Source organism: Camelus bactrianus, chromosome 16 (genome assembly GCF_048773025.1).
Source record: "Camelus bactrianus isolate YW-2024 breed Bactrian camel chromosome 16, ASM4877302v1, whole genome shotgun sequence".
Taxonomy (NCBI): domain Eukaryota; kingdom Metazoa; phylum Chordata; class Mammalia; order Artiodactyla; family Camelidae; genus Camelus; species Camelus bactrianus.
In genome coordinates this window covers 15,327,730-15,351,037 of record NC_133554.1, presented here as the reverse complement: position 1 = coordinate 15,351,037, position 23,308 = coordinate 15,327,730, and the positions used below count along the sequence as shown (strand labels likewise).

At 32.8% G+C, this 23,308-nt stretch overlaps 1 protein-coding gene across 3 annotated transcripts in view; it reads left to right on the top strand.

Annotated features, from left to right (window-relative positions):
• The window catches only part of RAD51C (RAD51 paralog C), a 30,289-nt gene that overhangs the window by 1,295 nt on the left and 5,686 nt on the right, over nucleotides 1-23,308 (top strand). For 2 of the 3 annotated variants that reach the window (XR_834979.3, XM_010951043.3), the window contains exons 2-8: nucleotides 765-1,023; nucleotides 1,624-1,790; nucleotides 3,238-3,371; nucleotides 11,422-11,553; nucleotides 16,070-16,136; nucleotides 16,849-16,909; nucleotides 22,206-22,266. Coding sequence is in view for 2 of the 3 variants with exons in the window: in XM_010951043.3 (XP_010949345.1) it covers nucleotides 765-1,023; nucleotides 1,624-1,790; nucleotides 3,238-3,371; nucleotides 11,422-11,553; nucleotides 16,070-16,136; nucleotides 16,849-16,909; nucleotides 22,206-22,266 (881 nt within the window). In the remaining variant the exon portion in view is untranslated. The remainder of the gene's footprint in view (nucleotides 1-764; nucleotides 1,024-1,623; nucleotides 1,791-3,237; nucleotides 3,372-11,421; nucleotides 11,554-16,069; nucleotides 16,137-16,848; nucleotides 16,910-22,205; nucleotides 22,267-23,308) is intronic. The other variant, XM_010951044.3, reaches the window with a different exon arrangement.

Below are 23,308 nucleotides of genomic sequence, written 5' to 3'. Positions count from 1 at the left end.
GATTTATAGTTCATATCCTTACCAAGTCAAGCACTGATAGACCAAACTCATATTATCCTCACCGTTGTTTTCTCCATAGGCAGCTTGTTTTGTAATTTGCTTCTCAGGCCATATTGTCAGATAGTAATGTAATTATGTAGTTGAGGAAGCATAAGTGTATTGTTTAAAATATTTGTGCATCAAATAACTATTCTCATTAAATACTTTGGAGTGATCCATGAGTTTTTCATTCCAGTGTATTCATCAAAAGTTTCATTATGAGTAATAGAAGCAAATGTACTTCTTAAAGTTGCATCTTGTCTTAGGCAGTTAAAGAGGCCATTTTCATTCTTTTTCAAAAAACAATCTGTATACTTTATGATTGCAAGTTAATTACAGTTTTGTAAGACCAAAAGAGATAGTAAAAAGACCAAAGAATTAGTAAAAGGATCAAAAGAAAAAAAACTACAGTTTCATTTCTACCTCCTGAGATTCTCTTCTAGTTACTCAGAAATGCTCTAGAGGTTTAGGTTTCTGAATTCTGTTTCTGAGGTAATAGATAAATCTTAAGTATGTGAACACTAAGAAACCATAGGTTAATACCTTTATTAATGCCTTTATTAACTTGATAAATAGTTAATCGAATGTTACATTTTTATGTTGCGCTACTCTTGGCATCACTCTTGTTATTTGAAAATTAAAATTAATGAACACAATCCAATAGCATATTAAACCATTTTAAATCTCTAAAATCTGGTGTTTTTGTTTTTGTTTCTTACTTTCAGAAGTTGGAATATCTAAAGAGGAAGCCTTAGAAACTCTGCAAATTATAAGAAGAGAATGTCTCACAAATAAAACGAGATATCCTGGTACAGCTGAGTCAGGCAAGAAGTATACAGCACTGGAACTTCTTGAGCAGGAGCATACCCAGAACTTCATAATTACCTTCTGTTCAGCATTAGATAATATTCTTGGGGGTGGAATACCCTTAACCAAAACAACAGAGATTTGTGGTGCACCAGGTGTTGGAAAAACACAATTATGGTAAAATAAAATGTTCCCCTCTTAAGAGTAGGCTTAATAACATTTTATGTAAGTAGTATTGTGTTGTGGGTATACAGTTAGGAGACCAAAAAAGGCATGTATGTGTTCTTAATTTTGTGTGTATGTGTACATCAAACAAATCAACTTACCCTTTGCCTTACTTCAGCACCCCATCTTGATAAATTGATACAATTATTTTGATATTAAAAAATGTTTCTTTTGCAACAGTATAGTGTGGTCAGTAGGGTAAACAGGCAGTCTTCTACTTTATTATAGAAATAATTCCTGAGGATACATTTTAAAGTCAAAAGTTTGAAATTAGATTTATGTATAATAAGAAAAGGTTCCATTCCCAGAACCCTAAAAACCACTGAAAAGTCCTTAACCTTGGTTTTAGAGGTACACCCTCCCCCTAATCCAAGCATCAATTGATTCACATATGTTTGGATGCACGGAGAGTTAGCTATCTCTGTTGCTTTGGAGATTATATTTGTGCCTATAAAACATTTAGTGGTATCTAATGAGTGGTGATCTGGAGTTGGAAAAACACTGTCTTTGATGATCATGATAATGATTTGGTCATTTCACTTATTTTGATAGTATGCAGTTGGCAATAGATGTGCAGATACCAGAATGTTTTGGAGGAGTGGAAGGTGAAGCAGTTTTTATTGATACAGAGGGAAGTTTTATGGTTGATAGAGTGGTAGACCTTGCTAATGCCTGTATTCAGCATCTACAGCTTATAGCAGGAACACAGATGGCAGAAGGTAAGTTAGCAAGTGCACCTCCTTTTTCTGTATAGTAAAAGTAATTTGCATTTCTATCTGTCTCAGCCTTAGCAGCAGACCATTTGGAATGTGAAGTTTGATGATTTGACAGTGTACTAGTCATACTACTCTCATACTTCTCTTACAAAATGAGAAATGCACAACCTGGACTGGCCTTTTCTTCCCCTTTTAAGGCCCTCACTTCTTACTGAAAGAGCTCTGGAGCGAGACCTTTGTGTATTTCAATGAATGACTTCAAAATCATTATGATCTGAGTTGCCAGGTGTAAGCTAATGTTGGACACCTTAATATAAGTAAATGTTGTCTCAATGCATTCAATGTATATTGACTTTCATACTTATTTTTCCAAAAACCAAGGATGGCTTTGAAAAAATCATGTCTAGAAATGTTTGGAACATTAGGCTGATTGACCTTATGTGGCTCTGAGTAGTATGTAATTGACTTCATGACTGTGTTTATTGTTAAAGTGTTGGGAAGTTTTTGCTTTATTTTTCAGGTGTACGATCTTTATTCTTTTCTCCAGAAGTTTTTAAAAAAGTATAAGGCTTATCATAACATGTTTGTATTCCCTTTAAATAAATATAATCAGCTATATATTTTGATTTTCATTGGAGTATTTATTGTCCTTTTTAACTAGGAACCAATATACCTACTGAAAGTCCCTCAAACTACCCACGTCACAGGTGTAATTTGTAATAGTGTCTTAAGATCATATTGTAGATATTGTGGATGTAGCTTTGGAATAGAGAGTTTTTAATGATTGGTGTGTGATTAAGCTGTTATTTTTTGATTAAAATTGAACTTCTAAAATGTATATGTGTGTTAGGCAATGTTTTCTGAAATTTAATTTCTTGATATTTTAATTTTAAAACAAGTGCATTTTAAAATGCAATGATTTTTAAATGGTTTCTCTCTGAAATATGTACAAAATCAATCTGATTATTTAAAAAAATCCAACCTAAGGAGGGAATTTAATTTTATATCATTGTTCCTACATAAATATCAAAGTATACTATGGCATTTAAAGGAAGAATATGCTTATTTTGAACATTTTTCCTTTTTAATTCTTTGGAGAAAAACAAGAAAGAGAAATTCCATTATGTTACTTGTATTTAATGGAAGCTGATAACTAGAAATATGAAAAGGCAGGCATTAAAAATCTAGTTGTATACATGTATAAACTACTTCTAGGTAGCCCAGTATATAAGGAATCAGTGGGAAAGGTGAAAACAAGAGGTCAGAAGTTATGATAGTTTATAGTAATTTTGCTACAATTTTATCATCTTTCAATTAAAAAGAGATTTGTTATTCACAGTGAAACATTTTGCTGTTCAAAAGTATTGTTTTTCTACAATCACCAATATATCAAAACAGGTAAAGCTCGTTATTTTAAGATTGTTTAAGATTGTTTTGTTGTTTATTTCAGAGCACCCAGAAGCTTTGCAGGATTTCACTCTTGAAAATATTCTTTCCCATATTTATTATTTTCGTTGTCATGACTACACAGAGTTACTGGCACAAGTTTATCTCCTTCCAGACTTCCTTTCAGAACACCCAAAGGTATGGCTCGAACTACTGAAATGTGACTAAGCATCTTTGGACATGTTTGATTAGCAAGTAAATAGTACACTAGTATAAACCAATTGAGAAAATCTCTTCCTTGTTCTACAATTTATTTATATTTACATGTATTTTATGTATATATGTATGTGTATATACATATATATGTTTTATATCCAAAGTAGGAAATTAAAATAGTAATGAAAGAGATTCTACCTCTTGATTGAGTAATGGTGGAATAGCTCCTATCTAACAAACTGTATAAAAAGGTATAAAATAAAAAATAAAACTTCTCTTCAGCTACTGCCTCCTCTTGTCAAAGTTGATCACTCTCATTATTAGTAGTTTCTTGTCTGTCTTCTCAAAAAACAATTAAAAAAAATTTTTTTGATTGGGGGGTAATTAGGTTTTTTTTTACCTTTTGATGGAGGTATTGGGGATTGAACCCAGAACCTTGTGCATGCTAGGCATGCACTCTACCACTGAGGTATACCTGCCCCCTTCAAAAAAGTTTTATGTATATTTTTATATCTCCCCATTCTTAATATTTTTTTAATAGGAATATTCTGTATATTCTGCACCTTCCATATTGGCTTAGTGTTTTGCATATTTTTCTGTATCAGCACATATGTTTAGATCTCATTCTTTTTTCAGCTGCATGTTATTTTAAGAAGGTACTTTTCACCATTGGGAATGTAAAATGGTACAGTCACTATAGAAAACAGTATGGCAGTTTCAAAAAATTGAAAATTGAATTACCATATGATCCAGCAATTCCACTTTTAGGTTTATACACAAAAGAATTGAAAGCAGGATCTTGAAGAGATACTTGTACACTCTTATTCATAGCAGCATTATTCACAATAGCTAAAATGTGGAAGTAACCCACATGTCCATTGATGGATGAACAGATAAGCAAATGTGGTATATACATACAATGGAATATTACTCAGCCTTAAAAAAGAAAGAAATTCTGACATAAGCTACAACGTGGATGAATCTTGAGGACATTATGTGAAGTAAAATAAGCCAGTCACAAAAAAGGTCATACTATATGATTCTACTTATGTAAGATACCAAGAGTAGTCAGAATTACAGAAAGTAGAGTGGTGGTTGCCAGGGCCTGGGGGAAGAGGAGAGTGGGGAGTTATTGTCTAATGGGTATAGAGTTTTGGTTTTATGAGATGAAAAGTGTTCTGGGTTGTTTTTTTTTTTTAATTAAGGTCCTGGGGATTGAACCCTCAGGAGGTCCTGGGTTTAATCCCCAGTACCTCCAATTAAGAAAGAGAGAAAGGGAAAAAAAAGAAAGAAAGAAAGAATAAAGTGTTCTGGAAATGGTAGCACAACATTATGAATGTATTTAATACCACTGAACTGTACACTTAAAAATGATTTAGATGGTACATTTTATGTTATGTGCATTTTACCACAATAAAAATGAATGGGGGAGTAGGTACCTTTAAGCAATCCTCTATTGGTGGACTTTGAGATGCTATTATTAACAATTGTTTGGAAATAATCCTTACACATAGATCTTGGGGTACATTTGTGAGTATATTCATGGGATAAATTCTAAGTATTAGAGTTGTGATATTAAAAAGTATGTGCATCTTAAATTTTGATAAACATTTCATATGACAAAGACTCTCCTTGACCCAACTTTAATCAGCCTCCTGTGAGCCCTCTTTTTAAATAGGCCTTTACCTTGACCCACATCCTATCTTTGGCCTAAGCAGCCCAGTTCATTGTTGTGAATGTTGCTAAGAATATGAGTGTACAAGAGCAAGGAATCCTGCTAAGTTAGTTTAGAGAGAATCCCCTACCCTTGACATCTGATCACCCTTGATATCTCAAGTTCTTCATTCCCCACCTTTGATATATATACGTCTTTGGCCTGCCCTTAGGAAGAGTCCTCCTACTCTTGGTGTTTCCTCTTAGTAATTTTCTGTTCGACACCCTCATACTGCTCTTTAGCTATAAATCCCCACTTGTCCTTGCTGTATCTGGGATTGAGCTTGATCTCTTTCCCATATTGCAGTATCCCTATTGCAATATTCTTGGATAAAATCTTCCTTACTATTTTAACAAGTGTCAGAATAATATTTTCTTTAACACAAATTGCCTTTCAAAAAGGTCATACCAGTGGATCAAAAACGAGACCTAACTAGATGTCTGCAAGAAACCCTTTTAAGTATAAAGATACATGTAGATTAAAGGCAGATGATTGGAGAAAGATATACTATGCTAACACTTCATCAAAATAAAGTGGGAGTAGCTATATTTACTTCAGAGAGCAGACTTTAGACTAAGGAAAGTTATCAGAGATAAAGAGGAACATTACATTATTCCTCTAAGGAGACATAACAGTCCTTAACTTGTATGTGCCTGACAACACAGCATCAAACTACATGAGATAAAAACTGATAGAACTGCAAGGGGAAATAGACAAATCCACTTATATGGAGACTTCAACACTTCTGTATCAGAAATGGACCGATCCAGAATGACATAGTTGAACACAATCAATCAGCTGGATGTAGTGGATATCTATAGACTACTTTATCTAGCAACAGGAGAATACACATTCTTCTCAAGTTTACATGGTACTTTCACCAAGACAGACATTGTCACAGAACTATCAAATCTCCCATCTGTTCTCCTATGGGCCCATTTATCCTTCCAAAAAGTCATTTGTTTTCTTATAAGTACCTTTTCTCCATCCTGTGGATTTTCTTTTCTCTTTCTTGATAGTTTCCTTTGATGCACAAAAGTTTTAAATTTTGATGAAGTCCAGTTTATCTATTGGTTGTTGTTTGTGTTTTTGGTGTCATATGTAAGAATGCATTGCCAAATCCACAATCATGAAAATTTACTCTTGAGAGTTTATAGGGGAGAAAAAATTTTCCTTGACCGTTTTAGGATTGCTGACTGAGTCTGAAAATTGAACTGTTAAAGACAGCATAATGGGAGACAAGCACATACATTTTACTGAAGTTTTACATGTATATGGGAGCCTTGTACAAGAAATGTACAAGAAAATGAAGACCCGAAGAAGTGAGCAGTACAGAAAGCTTTTATACCTTTTAGACAAAGAAACAATACGTTTGTAAGGAATTAATGAGACAGAGTTTGGGGCTAGAGGTGGACAATTACGAAGAGGTACAGTAATTTGGAAGATAGGGATTAGTTTAGGAAGGTTTGTTTATGCAGCCTTCTCAGCCCTCAATTCCCTGTCTCTGGTGATAAGGAAGGTCTCCCTTCCTTCTAGGACAGGGAGAGTACCTTTCTCACCAGAGATTTATCTCCTGCTTTCAGGGAAGAAGAACAAGGGAGGGAGATTAAGTGACCTTTCCTGCTTCAACCATTTTCTCAAACTCCTTTAGCTTATGATACTACAGTATGCCAAAGTACCATATTTTGGGATAGCATGTCCTGAACCCCATTAAGTTTAATAGCTTTAACTCTTTTATTTGGGATTTTGATCCATTTTGAGTTAATTTTTATACATAGTTTGAGATAAGTGTCCTCCTTCATTCTTTTGCATATAGATATCAAGTTGTCACAGCACTACGTGTTGAAAAGACAATTCTTTCCCCATTGAATGGGCTCGGCATCCTTGTTGAAAATCAGTTGGCCATAAATGTGTGGGTTAATTTTTGGACTCTCTTCTATTGATGTATGTGTCTATTTTTATGCCAGTATCACACTGTTTTGATTACTGTAGCTTCTTAGTATGTTTCAAAATTGGGACATATGCGTCCTCCAACTTTGTTGTTTCTTTTCAAAATTGTTTAGGCTATTCAAGACTCCTTGCAATTCCATATGAATTTGATCCATGTGAATGGAGACTTGTTCATTTCTGCAGAAATGTAGTGGGGACTTTTAGCAGAAAGTACATTGAATCTGTAGATTGAGTATATTGCTATTTTAATATTAAGTCTTCTAACCTATGAACATATGATATCTTTATTTATCTAGGTCTTCTTTAATTTCTTTCAACAGTGTTTTGTAGCTTTTAGTATACAAGTATTCCTAAGTATTCTTTTTGATGGTATTGTAAATGGAATTTTTTTAAATTTCATTTTTGGATTATTTATTGCTAGGGATAGAAATACAACTGATGGGGGGAGGGTATAGCTCAGTGGTAGAGTATGTGCCTAGCATGCACAAAGTCCTGGGTTCAATCCCCAGTACCACCATTAAAATAAACCTAATTACCTCCTCCTCCTTCTCCTCCTCAAAAAGGAAAAGAAATGCAACTGATTTTTGTAAGTTGATTTTGGATATTTCAACTTTGCTGAATTTGTTTATTAGGTTTAGTAGTTTTTTGTGGATTCTTCAGGTTTTTTTATATATAAGATTATGTCATCTATGAATAGAGATTTTTATATCTTACTTTCCTGTTTGAATGCCTTTTATTTCTTTTTATTAACTAATTGCTCTAGCTACAACTTCTAGTGTAATGTTGAAAAACAGTAATAAAATCGGGCATTCTTGTCTTCTTCCTGATCTTGGGGGAAAGCTTTCAGTCTATCAGCGTTAAGAACAGCTTATCTTCACTACTTGCAGATTCTATAATTGTGAATTTAACTACTTGCTAAAATTTATTCGTAATCCCAAAACAATACCCCCAGTGTTTTCACAGTCATTTATAGATGTATTGGGCAGCTCAGGCTGCCATCATAAAAATATCTTAGATTGTTTGGCTTTAACAGCAAAAATTTGGTTTCTCACAGTTCTGGTGGCTAGATGTCCAAGATTAAGTTTACAGCTGATTCTGTTTCTGGCAAGGGCTCTTTGTGGATTCCAGAAGGCCACCTTCTTGCAGTATCCTCACATAGAAGAGCAAGAGAGTGAGCTCTCTGGTACCTTTCCTTTTAAGGACTTGAATCCTGTCTTATCAGGGCCCTGCCCTTTTGACCACATTTGACCTTACTTCCTTAGAGGCCCTGTCTTCATGTACAATTATATTGTACTTGGTTAGGTCTTCAACATACGAATTTTGTGGAGACGTTAATTCAGTACATAGTAATGAACAAGTTAAGTGGCATAAAATTTGAGTCTCCTAACACACATGTTCCTAGCTGATATTGAACAAGGTGATTCTCTGCTACCTTGTTTCAGTTCATACTCTGAGGCAGTGTCTTCAATATGGTTGATTAAATGCCATCTTTTTTTGCATTTTATTGATACTTCCACTGTTTAATATATACCTCAAGCAGTGCTGAAGTGCTATCTGTTGTTCCTCAACAGAAGAAGGGTGTGATGTGCTTTATGGAGAAAATACATATGTTAGATAAGCATTGTTCATGCATGACTTACCATGTTGTTGGCGACAACTTCAGTGTTAATGGATCAACATTATATATTAAATGTTTTTAGGTAGAAATACACATAAGATATGGTTGTATATTGATCAGTTGACAAAAATGTGATCAGAAGCTCACAGAAACTTGGCCCTGTATTTCCCCTAGGAGCAATGGTTCAGTATTCCCTCAGTCAGTGTTTTTGATGACTTTATAAAACATAAAACTACAAATTATGAAAACTAACTTAATGATATTAGCTGTGGACTCTTTATCAAGTTGAGGAAGCTCTCTTTTATTCCTAATTTATTGATTATTTTTTATCATGAAAGATGTTGGATTTTGTCAAATGCTTTTTCTGAATCAATTGAGAAGATCATGTGGCTCTTTTTCCCCATCATTCTATTAATCTGGTACTTTTAATCATTGATTGATTTTCATATTGAACCACCTTGCTATCCTAGAATAAAACCTGCATGATCATGGTAATATAATTTTTTTAAATATACTACAGGATTTAGTTTGCTAGTATTTTGTTGAGGATTTTTGCATCTGAAATTGTTCTGTAGTTTTCTTTGCTGGTGATGTTTTTGTCTGACTTTGGTATCAATGTCATACTGGCTTCATAGAATGAGTTAGGAAGTTCCCTTCTGTACTTTTTGGAATAGTTTGAGAAGGATTGGTGTGAAATCTTCAAACATTTCATAGAATTCACCAGTGAAGCCAACTGATCCTGGTCTCTTCTTTGTTGAAAGGCTTTTGATTACTGATCCAATCTCTTGGTTCATTGAGATTTTCTGTTTCTTCTTCAGGCTGTTTTGGTAGTTTTGTGTCGTTTGGTGAATTTGTCCATTTCATGTGGGTTATCTAATTTTGGGGTGTACAGATGTTCAATGTATTCTCTAAGTTTTTTTTATTTCTATAAGGTTGGGAGTAATGTCCCTACTTTCGTTCCTGATTTGAGTGATTTGAGTCTTCTCTCTTTTTCTCAATTTAAAGGCTTGTCAATTTTGTTGATCTTTTCAAAGAATAAACTTTTGATTTCAGTGATTTCCTCAACTGTTTCTTTCTTGTATATTTTTATTTCCACTTTTTTTTAATTGCTTCTTTCTACATTATTTGAATTAAGTTTGTTCTTTTCCTAGTTTTTTAAGGTAGAAGTTTAGGTTGTTGGTTTGAGATCTTTTTTGTTTCTTTTTTTAATATAGCTGTTTAGAGCTGTATATTTCCTTCTGAGTACTACTTTCACTGTATCCATAAATTTTGGTGTATTTTTTCATATTCGTTCAACTTTAAGTATTTTCTAATTTCCTTTGGGAGTTCTTTGGCTCATTGTTTATTTAAGAATGTGTTGTTTAATTTCCACATATTTGTGAATTTTTCAAGTGTCCTTCTGCTTTTGGTTTCTAATTTTATTTGATTCTGGTCAGAGAAGATAATTTGTATGGTTCCATCTTTATAAATTTATTGAGACTTATTTTGTGACATAACATCTAGTCTGTCCAGGAGGATTTTCCATGTGCATTTGAGAAGAATGTGTATTCTGCTGTTGTTGAGTAGAGTGTTCTATATATTTATTTGCTAGTTCTAGTTGATTTATAATGTTGGTAAGCCTTCTCTTTCCTTGTTTATCTTTTGTCCAGTTTTGCCTATCATTGAATATGGGGTATTGAAATTGCCAATTATTATTGTAGAACTGTCTTCGTCCTTTAATTTTATCAGTTTTTGCTTTATATATTCTAGGGCTCTGTTGTTAGGTGCATATAGTATGTGTCAGTAAATATCTGTTGAATGAAAGAGGGAAAAGATGTAAAAATGGCTTTGTCTCACAAAAGCTTTTTGTTTAACCTAGTCTTAATTAGGTAGAAAAATACAACCGTGTAGTTTTTTTGTTTGTTTATATTTGGGTTAGTTTCCAGTTTCTGTTTGTTCTTGGATCTTAGGTTTATATATTACTCTTAACTTCACCATAGGAGCCATTATTTGGGCTATATTAGAAACAAAACTGTCTTGAAAATGTTTATCATCTATAAGTAAACCTTCTTGATTGGAATTCAAGACAAACCTGCCTCATGCTGAATTCTAGTTATAATAGATTCTGTAATGGTTAGTTGCCCTATGGTATATTTTAAATTAAGAAGAAAAAAGAATTAAGTTTTTGAAGAAAGTTTTATAGTTTAATATTTGAGAGGTTTTTTTTTTTTTAATGTAAAAAGAACCAGGGAGATAAAATTGACGTTTAATTGAGAAATTGATTTTACTGCAATTCCAGAAGAGCTTTTCCTCAACGTAAAGCACCTCTGTAAAAACTGGGTGTATTGGCACATTATAGGAAAATTGTAATTGTTCCTTTTTCTTTCTGTCAAATTACTTTTTTAAGGTGATAGCTTATCAAACCAAAATATATTTTAACTTTTGGTGATTAGTGCAGAAAGCGTTAAACAGATTTAATTACTCTCCAAAATAAAGCTTTTGAAGAGTTGGAAATAGAACCCTGAATTTTTTTTTTTGGTGTTGAAGTATAGTTGACTTACAACGTGTTAGTTTCTGGTGTACAGCATAGTGATTCATACATACATATTTATAAACATATTCTTTTTCATATTTTTTTCACTATAGGTTATTACAAGGTAAGAACTCTGGATTTTAAGGTTTTTTTTTTTTCCTGTAATGGACTCTGCTTTTTGGCTGCCATTTATTATTTTAAATACCAAACCTAATATCATTATCTTTTCTGTATTTAGGTTCGATTAGTGATAGTGGATGGTATTGCCTTTCCTTTTCGTCATGACCTAGATGACCTATCCCTTCGTACTCGATTACTGAATGGCCTAGCCCAGCAACTGATCAGCCTTGCAAATAATCACAGATTAGCTGTAAGTATTATTAGTCAGGAGAATTTTATTATAAAGTCAAGATTATATAAAATGTTAATGTCTAGAAACAGCAGAAAGAGAATTTGCCTAAAAGCAAATATAGACTCACAGTTTTGAATGTAGTTTTGCTTTGGTTTGTATAAAAAAGTTAATTCCAGTCATAAGTGTTGTATATCAGTTTTCCTGGAAAATAAAAAAGCATAATCAAGATGCCATATTATAAAAATGAACTTTGATAAGGAAATACCACTTTTGGTAGTTGCAGTGTTTTCTTTGTAATATACTTCATGTTTTTCAGGTAAACTCTTCCAGCATCCCCATTTTTCTTTTATTCTTGAGTCTTTGATTACTACATAGAGTGTAATCACAGACTCAGATTGTTAGAAAAATTGCATAATGTATAACCTAGATGTTTGGAGGTGGAGCTAACTCTTCTAGATTTGTAATGTGAGGTGAGAGGTAAAGGTAAGCTCAGAAGTAAAGAGATAAAAAAGAGTGAGGTAAAAATTTTTTTTTACTGTCTATTTGCATCACTTCCCACTCTGCAACCTCATCTCACCACTGAAACAAAAATACTTGTCTGATGGGATTTCAAAATTGTAGAATAGGTAAACAAGATTATACTGTATAGCACAGGGAAATATACACAAGATCTATGATAGCTCAGAAAAAAAAATGTCTCAATGAATATATATATGTTCATGTAAGACTGAAAAATTGTGCTCTACACTGGAATTTGACACAACATTGTAAAATGATTATAAATCAATAAAAAAAAAAAATACTTGTCTGAGAGGGAGATGGGAGAAGGTCAAACTGATCTTGTCTTTACCCTGATTACAGAGTCCTTAGCAGACACACACATCATTAGTAAGTAAAAAACTCCTCGATAAAATCATTTCAAAACATAAATTTTCTCTTTTGAGTTTTTAGATTTTTTTTTTTTTGCCATGTGCTGAAAAGCATAGTGCCCCATTTTAAAATTATTTCTTGCAATTTATTGGCAATTTAGCATTCTGTTAATATCAATGAAGAGCCCCCAGTAGGGGGCACTCAAGGCTAGTGGGTTGCATAGTTTCTTAGGTTTTTGTTTGGTTTTAATAGAAATAGCTTCATCTTTTCTGATTAAAAAAGTAATCTAAACAACAACATGGAATACTATACAATGTTTAAGAAGAGCAATGTAAATATACACATACTAACGTGGAACAAGATATATCCAGATGTATGATTAGGTGAAAAAATTCAAGTTGCATAACTGTATGTTTAGTGTGATCCCACTTTTGAGGAAAGTAAAAGTTACATATGTGTAATTATATTTATATATATGAATAGAAAGATCTGAAAGGACCAAAACATTTTCAGTGGCTACTTCTAGAGAGAGGATTTTGAAGGTTGAGGTCATACTTTCTCCTCTTACTTATAAATTCTTCTTTGCTTGATTTTTAATTTCCCAATTAGCATGTAGAGAAGCATGTATCACTTTTGATATTAAGTGCATTTTACAATATTAAGTTATATATGCTTGCTATAAAAAAAAAGTTCTAAGCAATCAAAACTGTAGAAAGTAAGCAATCATATTATCTATATCCCAGAGATGATCATTTGTTGAGTTTGGTATATATATTTTTCCAAGCTTATTCTACGCATACATAAAAATTTTTAAGTGAGATCTTATTATGCATGCTGTTGTGCAAAGCGGTTTTTTTGTTTTTCACTTAATGTATGAACATCTTCCCATACATGCTACTTTATGTCTACCTCAACCTAATAGCTGCATAGTACTCTATTGTATGATTGTAACATTTTTTAACCACCTCTCTCTCTATTGATTGTCTTTAAAGTTGTCTCCAGGTTTTCACCATGTACAGCATAGCAGTCAGCAACTTTATTTGTGCTTCTTAGTCCATGTGTCCAGTTACTTCTGAAAGTATTAAGCCAAAGGGATGTCTCTATTTTTAAACCTTTTGTTATATATTATCAAATTACCTTCAGAAAGTATATTCCAAAGTATGTTCTCTACAGCAATGAATGGGAATTCTTTTTTTTTTTAATTCAGTTAGAAAAAGATAAAATTGTATTTATTTTGTTAATTTGAGTACTATAAGAACTCCCATATAACCTTTCCCAAGATTTACTTTATCACTCATTCCTTCTCCCTGCTCTCTCTCTATACACGCACACGTGCACACGCGCACACACACACATACACACAGTTTATGTATATATTTTTCTGAACCATTTGACAATGATTGCATACATCATATTCTTTTACCTGATAATATTTCAGTGTGTGTTTCCTTAGGACAAGAATATTCTCATATGTATCCACAGTCCACAGTATAGTTATCAAATTTAGGACATTTAATATTGATACAGCACTTTAATCCATATTCCCAGTTTAAAGTGTACAAGTCAGTGCTTTTGAGTATATTCAGAGTTATGCAGCCATTACTACTACCTAATTTTAGACCATTTCCATCATCCCCAAAGTCATCCCTTACCCATTAACCATCATTTCCCATTGCACGCTCCCTTCACCTGCTAACAACCACTAGTCTTCTTTCTATCTCTATGGATTTGTGTTTTTTGGATATTTTATATAAATAGAATCACACTATGTGGTCTTTTATATCTGACTTCTTTCACTTAGGATAATGTTTTTAAGATTCATCCATGTTGTAGCATGTACCCATGTTCTTTTTATGACTGAATAATTTTGCATTGTATTGATATACCACATCTTGATTACCCATTCATTCATCCATCGAAGGACATTTGGGTAGCAGAAGTATTTTGAAAGCAGTGAAGTTCATAATTTCAAAATGATTATTACTTCACTATTTTAAGACTTATTCTTTCAGAGCTTGGAGTAATCATGCAATAATTTTTGTTTATATCATGTTAAACCCAACATTTTTTGCAGTAGTGTAATTATTTTATAAATATCTGCTAACACAGCAAATTCTGAATTTGGGATGTTGAACAGCTGGTAAGCCAGCACAGCACATCTATTTACAGTTTCCTCAAGGTGTGTAATAGATAAACTAAACCAATATTGTGTTATAGAACTTTCTGCAAAGATAAAAATGCTCAGTCTGATGTAGTAGTTTGCATGGCTGTTGAACACTTGGAATATGGCTAATGCTGCAGAGGAATTGAATTTTTAGTTTTTAATTAATTTTGTTTTAAGAAGCTGTATGTGGCTGATGGCTGCATTATTGGATAGTGCGCTTTTAGCCAAAAAGTGTTGGTGTAAATAAATATCCCAGTTACTAGAGATTAAGCACTTGATAGTATGTATAGTAAAGAGCATTATTCAATGTATTGGAGATGCCAGTTAGACATATAGTTCAGTTAATTACCAATTTAAATTCCTGCTTAGCTTGTTCTAAGATGCCTGGAGGAAGGTAACACATGGGAAACCACTATGGCACTTAAGGGTAGAGGAACTAGAAGAAAGTTGTGTCATCCAGTTTGAGCCTAATTGAGGTGTAGATGGGTCACAGGTTTCTCCTTTGTAGATAAAAACAAATTTTAGAGTGTTGACCTCTGCATTGGGAACAGCCAAACAGCCTTTTCTTTCTCAGTTTTCTTAAGGAATTGATGACTTTTCAGAGTAGGTATCTTTTCTCATTGCTTTTCTTAGACATTCTTTATCAGTTTCAGCTTGTAGTAGTATCCGTCTTATTTCTGGAGGGAAGATCTGTATTAGAAGAATATTTTAAATAACCGTTGGTGGAGAATTTTGGATGAGTAGATGCCAGATAATCTGACTTTTACTATGTTAAGTCAGCCTTAAACACTTTCTTTTTCTTTACTTTAAAATTATTTTCTTTCTAAACATGGAATCTTTTCTGTAGGCCTGTATTTAATCCAAAGGAATTAGCAATACGTTTAGCCTTGAGGGCCATCTTTGAGTAAGGCAACACCTGTATCTCTATTACCAGCAGATTGGCATAGTCATAATTTGAATCTGTTAACTGGGTTTTATTTTTTTCCAGTTCTTCTGCTGTTCTCTCTATATAATTTCAGGTCTCTTCTCATAATTCTTTACCTCAGTTTCTTTTTTTCTTCTATATAATCACAAATGGTAATACTGTATTTGTCTCTCCCGTAGAAATGTAGACTTTGAGTTATTTATTAAAGATTTTATATTCCCTTGAATAAAGAACGCAGACTCCCATGTTTCCAATGCTCCCAGTTATGAAGTTTTTACACATAGTCTCTTTAGATCTTTATGTATTATCTACTATATTTTTCTTCATTGATTTTTACAGTAAGAGCATCTTTGTTCTTGTCTTTTAAAAATGTTTTATATTCAGTAGAATCATGTTTTCAGATAGTTTTACTCATTTTTATGGGTAAACTTAAAAAATTTATCAGAAAAGTTTTTATTACCTAAATAAGTCTCTCTTTAAATTAGAGTATATTCAGAATACTAAAATCCCAGGACTGTTTACTTGATAATTTTAGAGGGAGACTCATCTAATTTTCTCACATTTTGTTTTTGTAGGTAATTTTAACCAATCAGATGACAACAAAGATTGATAGAAATCAGGCTTTGCTGGTTCCTGCATTGGGTAGGCATTTAATCAGATAAACATCTTTAGTTAAATACATTTTTTTCTATCTCTTTCATTTGAATCTTGTTGAGGACTGTAAGCTCCATGAAAGCAGAGACTGTATCTGTCATGTTCACTGGTAAATCTTAGCATGGAGCACAGTGCACTTAGATACTGACTCATCCTTTCAGTTATTTAACACTCATTGAGCATCTACACTCTGGCAACTCTTGTGTCAGGTCCTTAGCATATAAATATTCATAAGATGAGTCTTGCCCTCAGGAAGTGCGCAGTCTTAGGCAGGAGGAAGGGCGAATCCATTTAAATACAAATCACACTAGTGAATAGACCTACGACTCTGTTCCTAACCTTACTCGTGGTTTTGTTAGAACACAGTGCTTCAAGATTTATTTCTACTAAAATCTGTAAGAATATTCTGAGTTTTTGCTTTTCTTCTGGTGGTCAGAAACATGTTAGTAAGCTTGATGATAAGGAAGTCAACAAATATGTTGACTGAAACTATTAAGTTTTCTAAAGCAAATAGAGGTTAATGATAATGATCTGCAGTATTTCTACAGATTGGTAAAAAGTCTACTAATCTCAGGATGTTACCCATGTACCAGTTTTTTTTAAACCAAATAAACTTATTATGTTAAGTAAAACTGTATTTGGTCAGAGGCATTCTGAAAGACTTATAACCTAGTTAGTTATCGTGTTCTTTTTCCCTCAGGGGAAAGTTGGGGACATGCTGCTACAATACGGCTAATCTTTCATTGGGACCAAAAGCAAAGGTCGGTATAGAAACAAGTTAGTAATTCTGAGTATTGGGTTAATTACACTGAACACTTATCAGTTTCTTAGAGCTAGTCCGGTGGATGAAACCTACAGTGCCCATAAAATAAAGCTACTGTTACCTTCATTGCCTAGAGCAAACATAGAAACTTCTTATTATACTGCACATTTAGCTACATAGGAAATTCTTTGGAATATTTAAATGATGGGGTGCACCTGAAATGAGTAGGTGGCCACAGAGTGCTACCTTCTAAAGCTCTTTGAAATCAAGTACCATCTATTAGCCATGTAGAGGGAGGTGGGTACTCTGTGTTCTGGAAGGAATTGAAAGGAAAGTAAAATCAGGACAAAAGGAAAGCTTTTGAGGTTAGCTTTAGGACTAACTGATGTGGAAAATAGGATGGTGTTTCTTAATATATTTCTTGTATGAAATTGTGTTTACTTTTGCTTTCTTTTATATTTTCCTATTACGCTTTTATTACCCAGTTACTTACTTGCCTTTCACAAGTATTGTTCTTTAAAATAAAATTATGGCAGCGTGAAACCTTTGTATTTGTTTTTAAAGTTGCTGAGTATGTGAACAAATCAGCTTTCATTCTCTTTAAAACAGGCGGTTGTAAGCTGTGGAGTCTTTTATTCTACACTTCTAGAAATGTCAGATTTATGCCAGCCTCTCTGCTTTGAAATTAATTGGTATAACCTAAAGAACTTGCTTTGGAAATGCTCCAAAAATGGGGAAATGGGAAAACTGAGACAGCACGTGTACAAAGATGGAAAAAAGGATTGCTTAAATACATATTGGGTCTGGTCAAAGATAGCATCTGTTTCTTTATCTGCATTTCTTCATTCTTGGACAAACTGAAAAGAATCACACCTGACCAAGTTAGATTTTGCTGTTCCTGAGCTCATAATGGAACCGTTTACACTTGTATCTTTTGTAACTAGTTCATGCAGTTTGTGTCTCTTTTAAAGATGACATTTCCAAAGACCTCAGGTAACTTTTTCCCCCTATAATACATAGTACTTTGCAAATGACTCCTATCCCTCTAGTTTTGTAAATGTCATTATATACTAGATTCACAAAAGCAGTTCTTTTCTCAGCAACAAACCCTATTGTAAAGATTTGGTATCAGTTCTCCAGATCAGAGTCTTTTGAACATCTTGCTCTTATTTTCCCAGATTTAGGTTTTCTGTAAAGTGCATTGTACTATTTAAATGTTCTTAGAAGTTCCTCTAGAGCTAGTATACAGTAGTGGTCTTTCACTATTATTCTACTATTATCACTAATAGAATACATCTGAAAAATAAAAATAGTAGGAGCTGAGAAAGATGTTCCTTTCATCTTTTAACTCACTCATCAGAAGGAGAAGTTTGCCTTCTTTCTCAGATTCTTGAAGTTAGCATTGGCTAGGTACCCATGAGATCAGAAAATCATGCTTACTTTTTTTGAGAGTTAATCATTGTATGACTTCAGCTTCTTACTAAGCCTTCCCAAGAAATTAGTAGTGTAGAACATTGACATTGAATAGATAGATTTAGGGGAAGTCTACCATCATGTAAAATTTTTTCTATATCCCATACTACCATTTTAGAGAGTGCTTGCTTGTGCTACGTACTAATCTGGGCACCTTATATACAACATTTTAACACCTTATATACAATATTTTGTATAATCCCTTCAATCCCCTTTTTTAAAATTAAAGTATAGTTGGTGTACAGTATTATATAAGTTAGGTGTACAATATAGTGATTCACAATTTTTAAAGGTTATGCTCCATTTACTATGAAATATTGGCATCTTCTCTGTGTTGTACAGTATGTACAATATGTAGCTTATTTTATACATAATAGTTTGTACCTATTAATTCCCTGTTCCTACATTGCCCCTCTCCTCTCCCCTCTCGCCACTGGTAACCACTAATGTGTTCTCCATATCTGTGAGTCTTTCAGTAACTCTTTGACGAATCTATACCTATTAACATTAACTGTGAGAAGACCAAGGCCCAGAAAGATTAAGTAGTAAACAACAGCTACCATTTTTGAATATTTATTAACCATGCTTTATTGTGCTAAGTGCTGTCTGTGTATATGTTTATAATTTCATTTTGTTTTCCAAATAACTCTGTGAAGTAGGTAGTAATATCCACATTTTATAGCTAGAGTCAATTCCTTTTCTCCTATAATTGCTGTTTATAGAATATAATTATATTATTGCATTGATTGCCAGCCAATCTAAAGATACAGTTCTTAGCCTTCTTTTTAGGTAAAAATCTTTTTCTCCAAACTGCTTTTTCCCCCAGGCTGTGGATATATGATAAGTAATGTGCACTTTATTGTAATCAGGAAAAGCTGACCTCATTTAATAGAATCAACATAGTTTTGTTCTTCATTGTTTGAAACCAGATGTCTTTAAGTTATTAAAGTTGCATGAAATCTTATATGCATTTTAAAATTTAGTTTATCTTGAAAGGATTGAAATAGAAATTCACACGGGAGGAAAATAGTTATAAAAATGCACACTTCTAGTTTGAGCAGAAAACTAAAAACCTTGACTAGCCAAATTTATAATGAGAATCAAACTTAAGTGTCGCGTCTCATGCCCCAGGCCCAATCCTTCACCAGAAACACCTGATTTTTACCCTTTGACTAATAATGGAATAACATTCCAACAGTTACTAAAAGGAATACTTTTGTCTCTGTCCTGTATACCATGTGAGTTTTCTTTCAGTTTGCATATTCATGATGAGGCCAAGATTGTTCAGAATTATACCACTCTGCCAAGAAGATCTGGTGGTAGTGTGGAGTAATATATCAACACCCCCACACAGTGTTTCATATGTGTGCTCAGCTTTAGAGCACAAGTTGTGCTTCTGTCTTGTTTCTTCCTGACCTAAACTATGTAGTTCAGCCATATGTTAAGTTTCATCTCAACTGGGGCCATGAGCCAAGTGATTCTTTGGTTTAGCTTGTTTAAAAGATCTCTTGAGATGCAGACATGAAGTATAAAATTTTACTTTTACCTAGAAATTTGAGGAAGATTTTCAATCTGAATACTTAATGCCCACTTGACTTTAGTATTCTTAATAAACACGTAAATGCTTCTTAAAAGCTTATTTACTTCTTAATAATTTTCTCAGAAAAGTTGGATGTACTGGGTACCTCTTTGGACATATGGTGATATGAGGTGACTTAGATACTAATTTTTCAGAAGGTTGGCTAATCTTTGTTTTATTGAATCAAAAAGAGAATGTGATTTTTTAGTAAGGTGGGTTAAAAACACCAAGCCACTATTTTTTATTTTGCATTGAAAATAGAATATCAACCCTAAAGCATTGTAAAAATTTATGATCTCACTCCCTAACACAACATAACGATCCTTATATTACATATTACTTAGCAGTTATTTTATTTATGTATACAGTTGCAATGATAGAGCATATGACATTTTGGATTCTTCTATTTTCATTCTGAAAGTACCAGCCTAGAAGTTAACGAATGATGGTCTCTGCTTCTCTTACGAATTGTGCTTGAGTAGAGAGGCAATTTCCAAATTATGAGAGTAACAGATCATAAACCAAAGTGTCCTTTTTGAATTATCTTTGAAAACCAGTCTTCATTATATTATATGTAAATAAATGACCCTTTTAACTCTGAGACTATGATTTTTGCCTTAGTTAAAGTTAGAATCTGCATTTTGTACAGTTATATCAGTTTCAAAAAATTGTGGTAAACTATACATAACATAAAATTTACCATTATAACCATTTAAGCATACAATTCAATGGCATGAAGTACATTAATATTATTGTGCAGTCATCACCACCATCCATCTCCAGAACTTTTACAACTTTCCAAATTGAAACTCCATGTTTATTAAATACTAACTCTCCATTCTCCCCTCCTATTGGCCTCTGGCAACCACCATTCTACCTTCTGTCTCTATGTATTGGACTACTCTAGGCATCTCATAAGTGGAATTGTATGATACTGGTCCTGTTGTGACTGGCTTTATTTGACTTAGCATAATGTCTTCAAGGTTCATTAATTTCTTTCTTTTCTAAGACTGAATAATATTCCATGGTATGTGTAGACTACATTTTGTTTATCCATTCATCTGTCAGACGCTTGTGTTGCTTCTGCCTTTTGGCTATTGTGAATAAGTTATATCATTTTTAAAGTAATTTTTAAGAGACACTTAGAGGTTTTTGCTTATATAGTTGGCCCTTGAACAACATGGGTTTGAACCATGCAAGTCCACTTATAGGCAGATTGTTTTCAATAAATGTAGTATATATATTTTCATTTTACAGATCTTTAAATGTGGGGAAAAGTTTTCTGTGTTCGATTAGAGATCACAAGAACTAGAGTTTGAGTCCTTATTCTATCCAGACTGTTTCAGCTTCCTGCCCTTGGGTGACTCCTTTGTCAATTTCTTTGGTTTTGAAGCAGAGTACTTGGATTTTAGACTGCATGGGAGTCTGTGCCCCAACCCTGACATTGTTCAAGGATCAACTGTATTTGTTGCTATTACAGTATTTGAGTGTAGTTAATATGAACTTAGAATAATAAAATTCTAAAATTTTATTAATAAAAATAAAATTTTCAACTACTTTCAGCTTTCAGCTTTATATTATTTACTTTGTAGAGTACATAGTAAAATCCTACCTAAACAGACCTTGTTCTGTCATGACAGTGATTTTTCTGAACATAATCATTTTGAAAGAGTGTGTCTTCCTATCTTATTTGTATTAGTATAATATGAGTATGTGTTCCTCATTTATATACCAGGAAACTGTCTTAATACTTCTATTATAACACACAAAAGATACACAATTACTGTACAGAGTTTGAAAGATCTAGATAACCAAATTAAAAAACAACCTTTACCTTGTAATAACAACTTTTTGATTATAGTCTTCTAGTAATTTTTCTAAAACTCATAAATGTGGGATCATACACTATAATATACTTCATATATTATTTCCCTATCTCACTGAATATTTTCTTCTACTTTATTTTCTTAAGTGTAAATAGTATCTTGTCATGTACAAAATAATTTATTTGAATCAATCATTGGATATTTAGGTTGTTTTAAAATATCACTTATATAAACAATTGTTACATGTATACATAGAGCTATTGTTTGAAGGGAATATTTTTGATATTTCTTTGCCTTCTGTATTCTTAGCGAACAGTAATAGAATTATACTAAAAACTAAATTTAAATTATGAAATCAGTCATCTGAGCTAATTAAGTCATATGTTTGTGTATATTTATTCTTTTTCTCTAAACAGGTTGGCAACATTGTACAAATCACCAAGCCAGAAGGAATCTACAGTACTATTTCAAATCACAGTCAGTATTATTTGATTAGAGTGGGATTTTGGTGTTAGTGGGCAGTAATTATCTGAAGAGAACGTTTACAAATTGCTTCTGTTAACTTCTGTAGGCAGCAAGCATATTTGACGACAGCTTTTGATGCTTAGAACATTATCCCCAAAATAGTAGTATCTATACAGAATACTCTAGTTACAATTGAACTGAAATTTATTCTTAAGAACAGAGGAAATACTTATTTGTAGTGTAGTGTGTTCCATGCCATATGTAATGTCAGGATATTAAAGATTTTTAAAGTAAAAGTTGTTAAAGGTTTTCAGAAAAGAAAAAACACCGACATTACTCATTCTGATCAGTATATATTGTAGTTCTGTCATAGCTACCAAATATATCCCACTTTTTTCTTTCTTTTATTGAAATATAGTTGATGTGTAATATAAGTTACAGGTATATAATACAGTGATTCAAAATTTTTAAAAGTTATACTTCATTTAAAGTTATTTTAAAATAGTTACTATGTTCCTTGTGTTATACAGAATATCCTTGTAGCTTATTTTTGGTACAAAATAGTTTGTTCCTCCTAATCCCCTACCGCATTATTGCCCCTCCCTACTTTCTGGTCCCCACTGGTGACCACTAGTTTGTTTTCTATATCTATGAGTCTGTTTCTTTTTTGTTGCATTCACTAGTTTGTTGTATTTTTTAGATTTCACATATAAGTGAAATATATCTCACTTTAAAATGTTAAATATCCAGTAATGTTACATCATAGAATGCACATTTTTGGCTAAAATAATGCATACTTATCAATAGTATTGAATCAGATATATTCTTGGCATCTCATTTTTTAAGGACAAAAACAGAGATTCTGAAACTGAATTATCTACTTACTCTTTGCACTGCTCAGTTGCATTTAAAGTATCCTAATTGAAAAACTTTATTTTAGAGTATTGTGAAAATAAATTTCTAAAGTACCTAAATAATTAGTACATGTTACTTCCTTTCACTTCCTCCAGTAAAGCTACCATAAAGTTTGTTAGGATTGACTTTTAGAGAATAT